The sequence below is a fragment of the Rhinatrema bivittatum genome, chromosome 2, assembly GCF_901001135.1.
Source record: "Rhinatrema bivittatum chromosome 2, aRhiBiv1.1, whole genome shotgun sequence".
NCBI lineage: Eukaryota > Metazoa > Chordata > Amphibia > Gymnophiona > Rhinatrematidae > Rhinatrema > Rhinatrema bivittatum.
Genome location: NC_042616.1, coordinates 569,642,440 through 569,660,363, shown reverse-complemented (window position 1 = coordinate 569,660,363; position 17,924 = coordinate 569,642,440). Strand labels below are relative to the sequence as shown.

At 46.9% G+C, this 17,924-nt stretch overlaps 1 protein-coding gene across 2 annotated transcripts in view; it reads left to right on the top strand.

Annotated features, from left to right (window-relative positions):
- CEP192 (centrosomal protein 192) overlaps positions 1-12,406 on the top strand; it is a 1,292,743-nt gene extending 1,280,337 nt beyond the window's left edge. The window contains exon 45 of one of the 2 annotated variants that reach the window (XM_029590939.1): positions 11,699-12,406. In XM_029590939.1, the coding sequence (XP_029446799.1) occupies positions 11,699-11,831 (133 nt within the window). In that variant the 3' untranslated portion in view covers positions 11,832-12,406. The remainder of the gene's footprint in view (positions 1-11,698) is intronic. The other variant, XM_029590938.1, reaches the window with a different exon arrangement.
- The last annotated feature ends 5,518 nt before the right edge of the window (positions 12,407-17,924 follow it).

Sequence of the window (17,924 nt, the reverse complement as noted above, 5' to 3'; positions counted from 1 at the left end):
GGACCCTCTGGTATCCCACCACCCCATCCTCCTCTAGTTCCTAGAGGGGCAGGTGCTGATCCCTATGATACCTGGACTGATGATTCCTCCCCAGACACCGATGATTTGCCTTCACCACCTTCACCCACTGAAAGTAGAAAGCATTCTCCTCCAGAGGACCTTTCCTTTATTAATTTTGTGAAGGAAATGTCTGAATTGGTTCCCTTCCAATTACAGACTGAACAGGATGATAGACATCAGATGATGGAGTTGGTACAATTCCTGGATGCTCCCAAGGAAATATCCTCCATCCCTATCCACCAGGTACTTCTGGATCTTCTCAAGAAGAACTGGGAACATCCTGGCTCCATTGCTCCAGTCCACAGAAAAGCTGACACTACCTATTTGGTGCAGTCAGCTCCGGGTTTTCAGAAAACTCAATTGAATCACCAATCTGTAGTGGTAGAATCTGCACAGAAAAGAGCAAAGAGATCAAAGCCTCACACTTCTTTTCCCCCTGGCAAGGAACAGAAGTTTTTAGATGCCATTGGTTGCCGTGTCTTCCAAGGATCAATGCTCATATCCTGAATTGCCGCTTATCAGCTCTATATGACCCAATATAATAGGGTCATTTTTAAGCAGATACAAGATTTCACAGACTCCCTGCCTCAACAATTTCAAGATCAGCTCCAAACCCTAGTAAACAAGGGTTTTGAGGCAGGCAAGCAGGAGATCAGATCATCTTACGATATCTTTGACACTGCTACTAGGGTATCTGCAGCCGCTATTTCGGCAAGGAGATGGGCCTGGCTCAAGTCTTCCGACCTTCACCTTGAGGTACAAGACAGGTTATCTGACCTACCCTGTGTAGGAGATAATCTGTTTGGCGAACAGATTCAACGGACGGTGGCGGAACTTAAGGACCATCATGAGACCCTAAGACAGCTCTCTCTGATGCCTTCTGATTACTCTTCAAAACAGCCCTCTTGAAAGGAATCTAAGAAGTCATTCTTCCGCCCGAAGAAGTCCTACCCGCCACCAACCAGATCCCGTTCCACAAGACCTTTTCAAAAACCCCAGTCTCGTCAGACACGGAAAAAAAAAACACAAGCAGCTCCTCAACCAGGTCCAGCTTCAGGTTTTTGACTTCTACCTAGAGAGCAGCAGCCAGCTTCCATTGCCTCACATACCAGTGGGAGGTCGACTGTGCCACTTCAACAACATATGGCACTCAATCACCTCAGACCAATGGGTACTGGCGATAATTGCTCAGGGTTACCATCTGAACTTTCTCTCCGTGCCACCGGACTCCCCACCTCTACCGACGTGGAGAACATCCGATTACTCCATCCTTCTAGATCAGGAGGTCTCCCTCCTTCTCCAGTCCAAGGCAATAGAACCCGTATCCTACTCTCAGCACGGCCTAGGATTCTATTCCCGGTACTTTCTAATCCCCCAAAAATCGGGAGGCGTTCGTCCTATTCTGGACCTATGGGCCCTCAACAAGTACCTCCAGCGAGAGAAATTCAAGATGGTAACCTTATGCTCGCTTCTACAAACAGGAGACTGGCTCTGCTCTCTGGACCTCCAGGATGCATACACTCATATTTCGATAAGTCCATCTCATCGCAAATACCTGAGGTTTCTTGTAGGCCCCCAAGCACTATCAGTACCGAGGGCTTCCATTCTGCCTAGCGTCTGAGCCACGAGTCTTCACAAAATGCTTCGTAGTAGTTGCAGCCTTCCTCAGGACTCAAGGTGTTCACGTCTACCCCTATCTAGACGATTGGTTAATCAGGTCTCCCACTCAGCAAGCTGCTCTGTCGTCCCTCAATCTAACCTTACACACTCTAATTTCATTAGGATTTCTCGTCAACTATGACAAATCCTACTTAGTCCCATCTCAAACCTTGTCGTTCATTGAGGCAGACTTGGACCCCTTGCAGGCAAAGGCTTTTCTGCCTCGACAGCGAGCTCTCACTCTCGTGTCTCTTGCACACCAGCTTCAGTCTCAGCACTCCGCGACTGCACGCCACTTTCTCATCCTCCTGGAACACAAGGCGTCCTCAGTTCAGGTCACACCAATGGCCCATTTGGCCATGAGAGTCATGTAGTGGACTCTAGGTCTCAATGGACTCAAAGTATTCAGCCCCTGTCGACCATTGTCCACGTAACCGACTCACTCAGTCAGTCTCTTGCCTGGTGGAAAAGTCAGATCAATCTCCTCCAAGGCTTGCCTTTCAGGCTCCAGACCCTCAATTAACTCTCACCACCGATGCGTCCAACCTCGGCTGGGGAGCCCATGTGGCCAATCTGCAGACACAAGGATCTTGGTCTCCAGAGGAATACAAACACCAAATAAATTTCCTGGAGCTTCGAGCAATCAGATATGCTCTCAGGGCATTTCAGGATCACCTCTCCAACCAAGTCATCCTAATCCAGACGGACAACCAGGTGGCCATGTGGTACATCAACAAACAGGGAGGCATGGGCTCCTTCCTTCTGTGTCAGGAAGCTGCACAAATATGGGCGGAAGCTCTCTCCCATTCGATGTACCTCAGGGCCACCTATTTGCCGGGAGTGGACAATGTGTTGGCAGAAAAACTGAGTCGCATCTTTCAACCGCACGAGTGGTCTCTCAACCCCTCAGTAGCGAACTCCCATCTTCCAACAATGGGGATATCCTCAGATACACCTCTTTGCATCTCCTCAAAACTGCAAAGTAGAGAACTTCTGCTCTCTCATTCGCAGCAAACACTCTCAGCCCAGAGACGCATTCTCCCTCTCGTGGGCAACCGGTCTACTTTATGCATTCCTTCCACTTCCTCTTCTCTCGAAGACTCTCGTGAAGTTACTTCAGAACAAATGAACCATGATCCTGATAGCACCTCACTGGCCACGCCAAGTGTGGTTTCCAATACTTCAGGATCTCTCCATTGTCAGGCACATTCCCTTAGGAAAGGACCCGCTTCTGATCACTTAAAAAGACGGGTGCCTGCGCGACCCCAATCTTCAAGCCTTGCCCCTGACGGCATGGATGTTGAAAGGTAAATCTTTCAGCCACTTAACCTTTCTGAACCAGTTTCCCATGCCCTGATTGCTTCACGGAAGATTTCCACGAGAAAAACTTACTCTTACAAATGGAACAGGTTTACGTCATGGTGCTCTTCTCAGTCCCTTGACCCCTTTACCTGTCCAATCACGAAGTTTTTGGACTATCTCTGGCACTTAACAGAGTCAGGTCTAAAAACGTCTTCCATCAGAATGCATGTCAGTGCAGTAGCCGCCTTCCATAAAGGTGTCGGGGATGTACCCATATCAGTACAACCCCTTGTAATACGTTTTCTGAAGGGCTTGCTTCACCTCAAGCCTCCACTGCGTCCTCCGGCCATTCTTGGGACCTCAATCTGGTTTTGGGTTGGCTCATGAAATTACCATTCGAGCCTCTTCAGTCCTGTGATCTTCGCTATCTCACATGGAAAGTGATTTTCCTTCTGGCTGTTGCTTTTGCTCGCAGAATTAGTGAATTACAGGCTCCAGTTACCTATTTGCCTTACACTAGACTTCTGCAGTACCGGGAGGTACTCCGACTCACCCTAAATTTTTGCCTAAGGTAGTTTTGGACTTTCATCTCAATCAATCCATTATACTACCTACCTTTTTTCCCAGGCCCTTTTCCAATCCAGGAGAACAGGCTCTGCATACCCTTGACTGTAAGCGGGCTCTAGCATTCTACCTAGACCGTACAGCTGCCCACACGGAAAGCACTCAACTGTTTGTCTCTCTCCATCCTAACAAGTTAGGGCAGCCTGTGGGAAAGCAGACTCTCTCCTCCTGGTTGGCAGACTGCATATCCGTTTGCTATCAGCAAGCGGGCATTCCACTTCAAGACCGTGTTAAGGCACACTCTGTGAGCACCATGGCGACTTCAGTAGCACACCTACGATCGGTGCCGCTTCCTGACATTTGCCGGGCTGCCACCTGGAGTTCTCTCCACACCTTTGCAGCCCACTATTGCTTGGACAAGGCCGGAAGACAAGATTCCATCTTCGGCCTGTCTGTCCTTCGTAACCTATTTACAAGGTGACGTACCAACACCCTTCCACCTGCCCATTAGGGTTCAGGATGCTCTCGGCCAAATTTGTATCCCAGTCCTAGTGCCTTGCACACCTGGGTACATTTGGTGCATTTCTCGGACTTCTTCAGCTCGGTACTCACCCATATTTGAGGAATACCATCCTGCTTGTCCTGTGAGAAAGCAAATGTTGCTTACCTGTAACAGGTGTTCTCACAGGTCAGCAGGATGTTAGTCCTCACGAAACCCGCCCCGCGGTGTTGGGTTCGTAACGTTTTCTTATTTTATTTTTCGGCACTACCTGTAGCTTTTAAACAAGACTGAAGGGGGACCCCTGCTGGCTGCAGGGTTAGTGCCATGCTGGGCATGCCCCTTAGGGGCCAGTCAAAGTTCTGGAAACTTTGACAGAAGTGTTCCGTGATTGGGCTCCATCCTGTGATGTCACCCATATGTGAGGACTAACATCCTGCTGTCCTGTGAGAACACCTGTTACAGGTAAGCAACATTTGCTTTCCTGGATGACTGCCTAATAAGGAGTCAATTCAAACAAGGAGCTCTAAATTTTCTAAGACTCACTATAAATCTAGAGCAGATCTGGGCACTACAGTCGCAACTGCCTTCCTGCCCAACAACCGCGCAGACATGCTATCAAATTGTCCACATCTCTGCATGCATGCAACATAGCCTCGGCCCATCAAATCTTTCATTGCTGGGCCACATGATTCCACGATCCACGTCACTCCTATGACTAGCTATGAGAAGAACTCAGTGGATTTTAAAATTTCAGTGGCTCTAAGCCATTCCACTGCTTTCGTCCCTGCTCCATATCACCGATCCCGTATCAAATCCTCACATGATCTTGGTCACGGTCGCATCCAACTTGGGTTGGAGAACTCATATCAATACCTTCCAAACCTAAAATGCGTCGACTCCGTTCCATAACAGGTCTCAGATCAATTTCCTGGAGCTTCGAGCCATGCATTATGCCCTTTATGCCTTCCAATACTGCCTCACACACAAAACTTTGTGGATTCAGTTCTCGAACAAACAGGGACGCACAGGCTCTTATCTACTCTGCCAGACAGCTGCGCGTTTCTGAGCATGGGCCTTCGCACACTCCATGCATCTCTGGGTCACTTATCTAACAGGCATACCGAACATACTAACAGACTATCTCAATCAATGTCTCCATTCCCACAAAAGGTCTCTGAATCCATGTGTAGCGAGCAAAATCTTCTAAAGCTGAGGTCAACCAACCATCGACCTCTTGCGTCCGAATCAAACCACAGAGTGGACAGATTCTGCTCCCTACACAGGTATACAAATGCATTAGCCATGGGCGCCTTTGCTCACCCCTGAAACAAAGGCCTCCTATAGGCATCTCTTTCGATACCGCTCATAGCTAGAACTCTCGTGAAGCTGCAGCAGTACAGGTTTTCAATGATTCTCATAATCCCGTACTGGCCTCGACAAGTATGTTTCCCCATACTTTTCAACCTATCGCTCCAGGATCCAATTCACCTGCCCACAGGCCAATCTCATAACACAGACTCACTGATATTCTCAGGTACTTGTAGCTTCACAACAGCCTTCAACACGTAAGTCTTGTGATTTGAAATGGGCAAGATTTACCAAATGATGTGCACAAAAAGGTATTGTCCCTTTTTTTCCTGCCCCACTCCATCTCTTTCGGGCTATCTAGGATACCTTTTGGATTCTGGTCCCCAAACATCCTCCACACGGGTACACCTCAGTTCCATCTCAGCATACCACCGGGGAGTAGGGGATGCCCTGTTAAAGGCTCAACCCCTTATGAGTAGTTGGCTTATCATGGGTTTTCTACAACTTAAGCCTCCTCTACAATCACTGGTTATGGAATGCGGCTTAAATGTAATGCTTACATGACTCATGCGTTCCCCATTCGAGCCTTTGCATTCCTATAACATAGAAATTCTAACATGGAAAATTCTTTTCCTCGTAGCCATCACCTCTGCTAAAAGGGTCAGTGAGTTACAAGCCCTTGTTGCATACTCACCCAACACTAGGTTCCTTTGTGACCGAGTGGTCCTCCGTGCTCACCCTAAATTTCTTCTTACTTTACTCAGTCTATAGTCTGCCCACTCTTTCCAAGGCGCCTCTCTCACCAGGGCGAGAGGGTTTTGCACACCTTGGACTGTAAGCGTGCACTTGCATTCTATCTAGACCGTACTGCATTCCATAGGAAATCCACCCAACTCTTTGCTTCTTTGACAAAGACAAGCTGCGAGTTCCAGTGGGCAAACAAACTCTCTCCAACTGGCTAGCAGACTGTATCGAATTCTGCTATGAGGAAGCAGGCTTTCCTTTCCAGGGGTGAGTGCAGGCTCATTTTGTAAGGGCCATGGCAACATTGGTAGCACATTATCGTTCAGTACCAAATGCCGACATCTGCTAGGCTGCGAAATGGAGCTCTCTTCACACATTCGCAGCCCTCTACTGCTTAGATAAGGAAGTCCGCCAAGACTCTGCCTTTTGCTAATCTGTCTTGCAGAACTTTGTTCCAGTATAATCCCCAACTCCTTCACAACCACCTGCTGTAATTTCAGGCTGCCTCATCCTTGTTACGGGCCCAGGCTGTGCCCCAGTCCCTCCACCTATCTCGGGGCCAGCCCGGGCCGCAGGAACTTCTCTTCGGCTGCAGGGCCCGACCTGGCTCCTGCCGCGGCTTTCCCTTCGCGAGGGAGACTCTGCCGATCTGAAGCGCTTGGCCCCGCCCCCTAGGTGTGCGTGCGCGCGGGGGCTTGAACTTTTAAAGGGGCCAGCGTGGGAAGAGGGACGACAGCCCTCGGATGACGTCAGACGCTGCAGGGCCTAAACCTTGCATTACAACGAGGTTCACTCTTGTTAAGAGTTACTAGTTGCTGCATCAGGATCCCTGTTCGTCTCTTTGGCCTCCGTCTTCTGGTTTGAGACTCCGGCTCTGTTCCTGGACTTCCAATTCAGCTTCCATCCTTGGCTTTGTCTTCGCCTTCTGACTCCTGACTTCCGACCTTGTCTCGTCCACTGACTTCTGGCTTCAGCTTCTGCCCTTGACTGGACTTCGGCTTCTGGCTTCTCTTCATCCTCAGGTAACTGATTCTTCGCCCACCAGGGGGCCTCGCCTAAGTCCCAGCAGCTCGGATCCTCATGGGCTCCTCCCGGGGGGACCGCAGGCTTCCAAAGGTGAAGTCTTCATCTACCTCCTGGTGTCAGCTGCTTCCCTGGTCTATCGCCACTGGTCCTCGGTCGCAGAGGATCTCACCTAAGTTCCAGCGGTCCGGGTCCTCACGGTCTCCTCCCGGGGGACCGCAGGCTTCCAAGGGTGAAGCCTTCCAGAGCCACCTCCTCAGCGCTGCATCCCGGTGGCGACGTCCACTGTGGTCCCCGACAGTGCATCACCATCTGTTTCAGCCAACTCAAGGGTCCACCCTTCTAACATCCTTGCCAATAGCACCCCAATTATTGTGCCTGCTGCACGAGTTGTCTGCTATTGGCCTGTTGTAATATGAGTCAGCCTGTAGCTTGCTAATCACCCATATGTGAGGACTACCATCCTGTTTGTCCTGGGAGAAAGCAGAGTTGCTTACCTGTAACAGGTGTTCTCCCAGGACAGCAGGATGGTAGTCCTCACGAAACCCACCCGCAATCCTGCGGAGTTCATCCGCTTACATTTTATTTTATTTTTCGCTCGCACTTTTTTGCTACCAACAAGACTAAAGGAAGACCCCTGTGGACACAGGGATCATGGCTTGCTGGGCATGCTCAGTGTGCCAGTCAAAGCTTTCTAGAAACTTTGACAGAAAAGTTTTCCGTGATAGGGCTCCATCTGGTGACATCACCCATATGTGAGGACTATATCCTGCTGTCCTGGGAGAACACCTGTTACAGGTAAGCAACTCTGCTTTCCCTTGAGTCAGGTTTTCGGGACTGCCAGTACTTCCCCCAGGCCCAACATCTTGCTGAGGTAAATTATGACAATCTATTGTATTATATATGAAACTTTGTTGTTTTTGGGAAGACGTTTTGTCTATTTAAGGAAGAATAATAGTTTATCACTTTTATTTTGTGTTGCCTTTTTATTATTAGGATCTATGCATTGGGCTGTAAGACTTTCTAAAGGATTTATCAAATTTACATATATTGCTGGTTGAGGAGATCCAGGATGGCGTCTTAGATGAAAGTCATGCTGAGTGGAACTCCAAAAGCTGTATTTCTTTTTTCTTGGTTTTCTGTTATGCCGCATACCAAGGGTAAGGAAAGGTTCCTCAATTCCTTATCTGCCCACTCCGATACATGCTGGCATGAAGAAGCGTATCAATGGCTTCTTCATGCCAGCAGAAGTTAAATCACCGGGTGAAGTATCCACTGTAGCGGCAGGAGGTGAGCATTCTCCTGAGTTCATGGACAGTCTCTTTGATCCCTGGTGCTCCAGTAACTCCTTCCCCTCCTCTGCATTGCGACTTCGGGACTAGGCTACTCATTATCAGACGCATTTTCCCTTACCCCTTATTCAGTAAGGGGAGGAAAACGCGCGTCCAACCTGCTGCACCTAATAGCGCCCTCAACATGCAAATGCATGTTGATGGTCCTATTAAGTATGCACGCGGGATACAGAAAGTAAAATGTGCAGCCAAGCTGCACATTTTACTTTCAGAAATTAGCACTGCTTTTCTATGCACCCTCCGACTTAATATCATGGCGATATTAAGTCTGAGGTCCCGAAGAGTAAAACAAGTTTTAAAAAAATAAATAAATAAATTTGAATTCGACCCGCGGCTGTCGGGCCAAAAACCGGACGCTCAATTTTGCCGGCATCCGGTTTCCGAGCCCGTGGCTGTCAGCGGGCTCGAAAACTGACGCTGGCAAAATTGAGCGGCTGTCAAACTCGCTGACAGCTGCTGCTCCGGGCTAAAAGGCGCTATGGACGCGCTAGTGTCTCTAGTGCCTCCTTTTACCCAGTTCTACCACACCACCTCATTTGCATACTGTATCACGCGTACTGGCAAGTGGGCGTTCGTCCACTCTCCCGCGTTTTTACTGAATCGGCCTGTATGACAGTTGGAATCAGCGTTGGATATTGTAGCAGCTGAGGCTGGCTCCATTTTGTATAGCACAAATGCTGAAGAAGGACGTTCTGTGGGCTTTATGCTACTTCTGTGTGTCAACGGACTTCGGCAGTGGAAACGGGTCATCAGGATTCTCTCTTTTTTGTTTCCACCCCGCAGGAAGGGAAGAACTGGCTGGTTCTCATGGCAGCATGACTCCTAACTGCCAGGAAGACTTGGTAGGCACCATCTTTAGACCTGAACTGGTTAAGCCAACAGAAATTACACCGGATTCAGTTTGAAACACCATTGTATCTTTAGAAAAATCAATTACCACTTTGGTTTCATTTACAATGGATAATTATCACCGTATACAGATTTTAGATCCTTTGGTCTCCTCTCACAATTCAAAGCTAGAAGACCTAGATCAAAAGACTAAGCAGCTTCAACTGGTTCAGAATGATTTGGTTCAAAGAGACATGGTTAAAATTTGGATTTGGAAAACGCTCTCTAGTATTTAAATTTGAGAGTTTTGAATTTCCCTAGAATCAATTTGATTACCCTGCGAGACTATATAAGAAATATCTTACAGATGTTTTGAAAATTGCCTGTGAAACGTTGCCTCCTATTTCTAAGATTTATTTTACTTCTTTTGGAAAGAAAGAAGATGCTGGTCAGGGTGCTCAAGCCCTCACAGCAGTGCCTTCAGATATCTCTGCATTTTTGGAGACTACCAGGTCACAGACTGTGGAACTTTATTAGTTTGTTTCATTTTTCCTTCTGACCATGATATGATTCTTAGATTATTTCTTTGTAACAGAGAGATTTTGTACTTTGATCAAAAGACTTGGATGTACCCAGGCATTGCTAGATCTACTCAACAACATAGAAAAAATTTCTTAGCTTTCTGTCAAGAAGTTAGGCAGATAGGGGCACAGAAGATAATATGCTATCCCTGTAAATGTATTTTGAATTTCAATAATGTAGGATATGTATTCTTTGAATCCTCACAGTTGAGAGTATTTTGAATCCTCACAGTTGAGAGTATTTTTGGACTCTCATACAACCATAGATGCTGCTCACTGATGTGTAGTTACCGTATCATTGAGGAATAGACTGTTGGTCTCTTCTTTCTTCTTAGTTTTGCCTTTTACCATTAGTAATAATATGCTCAATAGAGCCTTGGATCTCCCACATTACCTTGTACTCGGGTTCCTCCTATGGTAATTTTGTTTGTTTTCCTCATTGATTTTGATAATGTAATTTTTGCTTTGTTACTTATAGCCCTTATTTCAGTGACAAGTGTATTGCTGTCTAAATATTTTAGAACCTAATAAAATACAAAAAAAAAATTACATATATTGCTATTCTCGTGGCTAAATTTTATATATTGAAACAATGGCTCCAGCCTTCATCACCTCCATTATCTATATGGAATTAACAAATAGCTGACTGGATGCAAATTTAATGACTTGATGTACTTAAGCGTACATTTGGTGAGGACTACATAAAAGCATGGAAAATCTTTTATGCAAAAGTTGGATGTGTTAGGTTATTCAACCCAGTGGAACTGATTATCTTTTTCAAAGCATGCGCTGTTATGTGTGGTAAGTGTGAATAATTATGTGTATGTTGAATGACTGTTGTCTTGGTGTGCTTTTTTGCAGCTTTACATTATATAGTTTTATTTGTTTTATCCTGAGACTTTTGGTCTTTGTAATTCAATGCTTAACTTTATTTTTATGCTTGTAAACACTGCATTTGATAAATATTTTTGTTGTTTTTTAAAGTGATTTCTAAGTGAATATGGAGTTTATCAATTGCAGCTATAGCAGGAATTTGTGATTTCCAGGAACATAGTTTCTGTCTAAACTTTCACTGTAGAGCCATAGCATATCTAACTACATGTATAAGTTGAGAAACTAAGCACTTAGGTCTGGATTCTCTAAGGTCAAAGACCTTAGAGAATCTGGCGGTAGCGGGGGGCGGTCCTGCAATAGCCGGCAGCGATCGCACCTCTGCGGTGCGATCGCTGCCGGCTTTGGCGAAACTGGCGGCAATAAGGAATCTTACCTTTCGCCGCCAGCGATGTGTCCGCAGCGTCGGCCCCGGTGCCACCCCTACTCCACCTCTTCCGGGGCCGACTCCGCCCCGAGCTAGCTATCTCACGCAAATAGGGACTTTTCACATGTGAAACGTTCTTTTTCGCGTGCGATAGCATTAGAGAATGACCCCCTTAGTAAGTCTAGGCAATGAGTTAGTGTCCCAAATCCCCAGTAAACAAAACTGTGGATAATGAAGAGCCAACAATTTTTCCAATTTTAGTTTCAGCTCCTTTACAAATCAGCAAAATATTGAAAGTTTACATAGATACTAATGATAATAGAATAGTACACTTTGAAGTGTTGAAAAACGGAAGATAAAAATATAAATAAAATAAAAATAAAATAACTGACCACAATATAAGGAAGAAGATTTCCAACTGTCTAGTTGTGAGTAGATTAACTCCTGGTTAGTTGTAAAGGTGAGTTTTCAGAAATATATATGCCCCTAATTGTTATCCTTTTTCGCTTTGTTATAGACCCCACCATTATATCAACTTGCCAGTCAAGTTCAAACCAAACACAGAAGGCAGATTCGAAGGCCTACTGATTGTACAGACTGATACATGTGGAAGTTTTGGTATTCGTCTTATTGGTGAAGCTCTAAGTTAAATTCAGATTTTCTGAAATTCTTAACTAAATTATATGATGTATTAAAAGTTTCTTACATAGCTATTTTTCAACACTACAGTCCTATTTTAATATTAAATGTATTTTTTATGTTGAAAGATCAAGGACAACATTAACCAATATGCCTAAATAAGATATCTTCATATTTTGCTAACAAAAATGTATGTTTAAAATTATCATGTTTTTGCCTTTCAGTATTGCACTTTGGTTATAAGCAGATAAGGTTGTTGGGGTTTTTGGGGGGCTTTTTTGCATTTATCATGATTTTTCAACTATGAATGTATTTTATACATAGTATTTTTGAAAATAAACTTGTCGCTTAAACACATGAGTCTTTTCATATGCAATAGTAATATATCCTAACTATGTAATATTTAAAAGAGCCAAAAATGCTCATTCAGTGTTCTATTAATTAAAACATTTTCATGCAACCTACTGAATTGCTTGTTAGTGGTCTTTGGTGTCGGAATTTTGCAAACCTTTTGCAAATGTGCAGGCAAGTAAGTGATGCCAATACAGTGCTAAAGGATTATTGCACATTTGAGCTTAGTAAGATAGCAGAGTTGCTTACCTGTAACAGGTGTTCTCCTAGGACAGCAGGATGTCACACATGGGTGACATCATTGGATAGAAGCCGGCATGGAACTTTGATCTCAAAGATTCTAGAACTCTCAAACATGCCCTATTGAGCATGTACAGCTGTAGTAATCACCCTGCCCCTAGGCAGAATCCCTCAGTCCATGATATAGCTAATACATGGAGAAACCAACTCCCAGGGGAGGCAGGAGGATTACCATCCTCCTGTCATAGGAGATACCCTGTGAGGATTACCATCCTTCTGTCCTAGGAGAACATCTGTTACAGGTAAGCAACTCTGCTTTCTCCTAGGACAAACAGGATGGTAGTCCTCACACATGGGGTAAATCCATAACTATAGGCTGTCTAAGCAGGACAAAACGGGAAACTGCACAGTGCTGAAGCACTACCTCCCTCCTTTGCCTGAGAGGCAGCATACCCACCAGGGGTCCAGGCTGGAGAAGAATTGGGTTCTACAAAGACAAACTTGGTTAAGTGGATCCGCTTGATACTGCATCTGGTACTGTCCCATGGGATTCACTTGGTTTAGAATTGATATTCATCCAACGCACTTCTACAACTTACACTGAATCTTTCCAACAGTTACTAAACACAGCATATTTGCAGCATCCAAACAGTTGTACCAGCTAAATTTATACATTTTTACAGGAATGGTAAACTCATCATGATCTTTCAGTTTATGTACCTTTTCTAATAACTATGTAAAAACTTGTACCTACTTAGGATTTTCATAAATAACTTTATTCTGTTAAGTAAATAGGGTTACTAAGGTTATGTAACAAGTTATTACATTCTTGCAACATTGTAAAGTGTCAACTAGTAACAATTTGATTAAAAGATTCATTGTTATATTTATGCATGTTGCGACTGAGTAAGATATGTGAACATTTTTGGATATGCATATATATTTTTGGATATGCATATATATTTATTTTAAGTGAATATACATGTCTGGTTATGGGTAGAGGATAGAAATCATTTTTGTATTTTATTATATAACATAGTTTTGTGGGGGGGGGGGTTGTGACTTTGTAATTTTAAATATTTTTGTAAATGTTTATTAAAGATATTGTAATAGCTTGAATGTACTGTACGATTCCTTCATATTTTGAACAATATTGCATTTGGAATTTTGTTTAATCTACCTTTGTTTCTGCAAAGAAAAGCCATAGAGAGACTAAGGCACAAACTCTCATGTGCAGTTGGGGTGCCTAAGACAGAGTGATTCAAGTGTAAGAAGAAGCAAACTCCACATCATGGAAAACAGTACAAGCAGGGTTCCTGAAAGTAAACTCTGACAATAGTAGGTATAGATATTCCTGGATATAGGAAGACCCCAGAGATGCAGACAAAGACCACACAGTTTCCTTTGGTGTTACAACAACTGAAAAACAACTGGGGCGCAAGAGCCCACCAGAAGAAACTGCAGTCCACTGACATCCAAAGGACAGAATGTCTCTGCAGAAGAATGCCCAGATATGGCAATGCTTGGAGAGCAAGCAGCAAGCCACAGCAGGGCCTGGGACAGCACTGCATGCCAAAGCAGCAAATCTAGCTAACTATGCAGGGTAGTTCAAGGGTTTTCAGAGATGAGAGTCAATCTCTGAAACAGACCTGTAGCCCAAAACCCCCAAGCAGGGAGATGAGATAGGCCTGAAGCTCACCCAAGAGCACCTGTCAAGAACAGGTTCATCTATCCTGTCACAGGATAGCTCAGGGGAGCAGGAAGGCCCTTTGGGCAGCTAAATAAATGATAAAAGCTAAAGGCAGAGCTAGCCAGAGCATGTCAGAAAATGTGGTGTAGCATTCCTAGCAGATAAACAGAAGATATACCACAAGTTCCTTAGCTTGTCCAACGCTCCCCCTGACAAACCACTGGAAGTCAGAAGGAGTGAAGAACACAAGGAGGCTGAGACCGGTGAACTGCTGGGGCAAGCACAAGTCACCAGATTGTCTATCAACCCCAAGCGAACAGCTTACTGCTGAAACCAGCAGGAAGTTACCCTCTGAGATGGAGCCCTCAGCCTGCTAGGAGCAGCAGAAATGGAGAATAAATGCCCCAGGGGAGAAATCATGAAATCTCCACTAGGAGACGGGAAGCTGGGGAGTCACATGTGCAAACCCCTGTAGAGCAAGATTTCATTACCAGCCCGGAAACCAGCCCGAAGCACACCAGGGAAGGTCCAGGGCAATCTTGGAACAGATTGCCAAGCATCCAGCTGAAGTATCACTATCCCAGCCATGAGTGCATATACTTCTCCCTAAGGAAGCATGCAGTCCAGCAATGGACAATCGCTGCATGACCCAGGACTCCTCTGTCTGCAGACAGGGTGATCCCGAAAAGGGGAAGAATAGCTTGCACGCTACCGCAAGCAAAGAGCAGCACTTCTATTGCGGGATGACTCAGCCCCCAACCCACTCAGCCATGGACGCCATGAAAGCATGAAAGACATGTTTACCCATTTGATGGACTATACTCTCCTTACAGAGGAGGGTCCTGTAGGCAAGAATGACTGGTGTTAGCAGTCCCTAAGAAAAGACACCCATAGATCCCAGCAGGTATCAAAGTGACTCCTGAACAGGGGAAACCATGGAGGGTCACTGGACAGGCTTTCTCGTGAATAGACTTGCTGCATCTTAGAGCGACCGAGAGAGATTGCTACCCTTGACCAGTTCTCGTGGCTGGCACCACCCAGAGAACTGCCATTCCTTCTTCGGAAATGGAGAAACAAGGGACACCCCTCAAAGGGATGCACAGTAGAGCATCCAGGGAGGGAGGAACACATAAGGGTTGCCATGGAATCCAATCAAATCTCCCCTTCCAGAAGGGAGAGGGAGCAATGAGATTGGGGCCTCCCGATCCTGAAAGACCTGTCAACTCCCCGGAGGAGAGATAAGCACAATCACTGATCACTGAAGTGCAGAAGCAACCAACCCCCCTAAAGGCAGCCAGCCTCGGATGGGGGAGCTCGCCACTGTAATCCACGGAGGGGCCTTAGCAAAACGGTCCAATGACTGCTGCTGCCGTTCCCCAGCTCTGGCCTCCAAGGAGACACACCGATTCAAAAAATCGAGGCCCTGGTTCAGAGAAAAACTTGCCAGGGACGGAGCTTCAGACCCACAAAAAAAGGGCTTTGGAATCTGGAGAGGTCAAAAGACACATTCCTCTGCTAGGGGAGAAGAGGACTCTCGAACCACACTTCTGATGTCTACTCCCCTCAGGGTCCAACCAGGAGTGCAGTCCTAGATCAGTCCTGTGGCTGCGGAACACGACCTATTGTGTCCGCCCGGAGGGAAAAGCACACACGCAGAGAAGCCCAGACGGCAGAGTGCAACTGGAGGAACAAACCCCCTGCAGAAAGAGCATGCTAAGCAATACTCATGCAGTTGTATCCCATCCTGCGGATAGCAGCACACCTATAATCCCCTGCACCGTGCCTGTGGATAGAATCCCACGCCACAGGAAAGACAAAGTATGTGCCACAGTCTGTGGCTACACACTGCCCTACGACAAAGCACAGTGTGTGATGGCGCCTCCCCTACCAGTGCTTCACTGTACGGTGCAGAACTGACAAGGTTGAAACCATGGCAGGATGAAGGCAGAACCCTGGCATGGCTGAGGGCGGCACAGAGAGATTACCGCCTGCCATTGCCCGAGGCACTCGGAGTAGATGCCTAGCTTTTCCCACGTATGCTGCACACCAGCGTCACAGTAATTCTCACAGGACAAGCAGGATGGTAGTCCTCACATATGGGTGACATCAGGATGGAGCCCAATCACGGAAAACTTCTGTCAGTTTCCAGAACTTTGACTGGCCCCTACTGGGCATGCCCAGCATGGCACTAACCCTGCAGCCAGCAGGGGTCCCCCTTCAGTCTTCTTTTTTCCGCGCAGCAGTAGCCTCGCGGTTTAGGAGCTCTGAAGAGATTCCTGACAGGAATTTTCCTCATGGAGTTAATTAAATTAAGTTGCCCCACAGGGGTCCTTCCTCTAACTTTTCTCAGGCCGCGGTACTCCGGTAAGTTTTTTCACCATTTTTCGTCGATTACCGTCGAGTTTGGCTCTCGCGGCCTACTGGCCGTTGACTGTACCACGGCTCGATTTTTCTATGGCCATGGCGTCGGGGTTTCGTCAGTGCCCGGACTGTACTCGCACCATGTCTACCACAGACCTCATGGAGTCTGTGTAATGTGTTTAGACCATGAGCATGATGTCCTGACTTGCACCAAATGTGCCCTCATGACACCAAAAGGTTGCAAAGCCAGAATGGAGAAGATGGGACTCCTTTTCCGTGCTCACACCCCGACGCAGTCCATCGCATCGACGTCATCGGAACCAACACCGTCGAAGTCGCACCAGCATCGACACACGTCCTGTGACCGCCCGCCGACGTCTTCATGGTCATCGACTCCCGTTTCTCCCCCTCAAGATCGAGGGGATCATAGGGACAAACATCGCCATCAGCATCGTAAGTCTCGGACCGTCGAGGGAGCGAAACCATCGACCTCGCCACCGTCCGAGCCACCATCGAAGAAGCCCCGTCCAGGAACGGCACCGACCATTCCTGCGACCGGGACATCGAGGCCACCCTCGCCTGATCGAGGTTTGGGAGTTGCGATTCCGCCTGTAAAGGTGGTCCCACCGACTGTGCCTCAGCCTCCCTCTTCCGTCACGGAGCCGGGGCTGATTGCCCCAGGTTTCCAGGAAGAACTGGACCAGCTGATCCAGGAGGCCATCGACAAGGCAATGCACAGACTCCCGGTTCCTCCGACACCAGCACAGAGAGTGGAACCGGTCACCAACCCGATTCCAGCAGCGCTGGCACCGCTGCTATCCCGGATGGAGGCGCTCATGACCGCCCTTCCACCAGTGATTCCCGGGTCTCCAATGGCTCCGGTGCGCTCCCCGATGACAGCTTCATCGGGAGGAGAAACACCATTCCGCATTCCTCCTTCGGGGGTATTGCCTCAGCCATCGATGCCATGTCGTCCCTCGCCACCGATTCATTCATTGGGGGCGATACACACATCGGCGCCTTCGATGCCGGCACCGATGCCCCCCAGGATGTTCACGGTGCCCCCGGTGATTCCTTCGATTTTCTCTGAGCCTCAGCCGGGCCCTTCGGGTATCCAACCCCCTTCTCGTCCTACAGGTCAGCCTGCTGATCCTTATGACACCTGGGGTGATGATACTTCCACAGACACCGATGACTTACCTTCACCTCCCTCTCCTACTGAAAGTAGAAAGCGTTCTCCTCCAGAGGACCTTTCTTTCATTAATTATGTGAAGGAAATGTCGGAATTGGTCCCTTTTCAGCTTTAGACTGAGCAAGATGATAGGCACCAGATGATGGAGCTTCTCCAGTTCCTGGATGCCCCTAAAGTGATAACTTCTATTCCCATTCATCAAGTTCTTCTTGACCCTCCTCAAAAAGAACTGGGAAAATCCTGGATCCATTGCCCCAATTCACAGAAAGG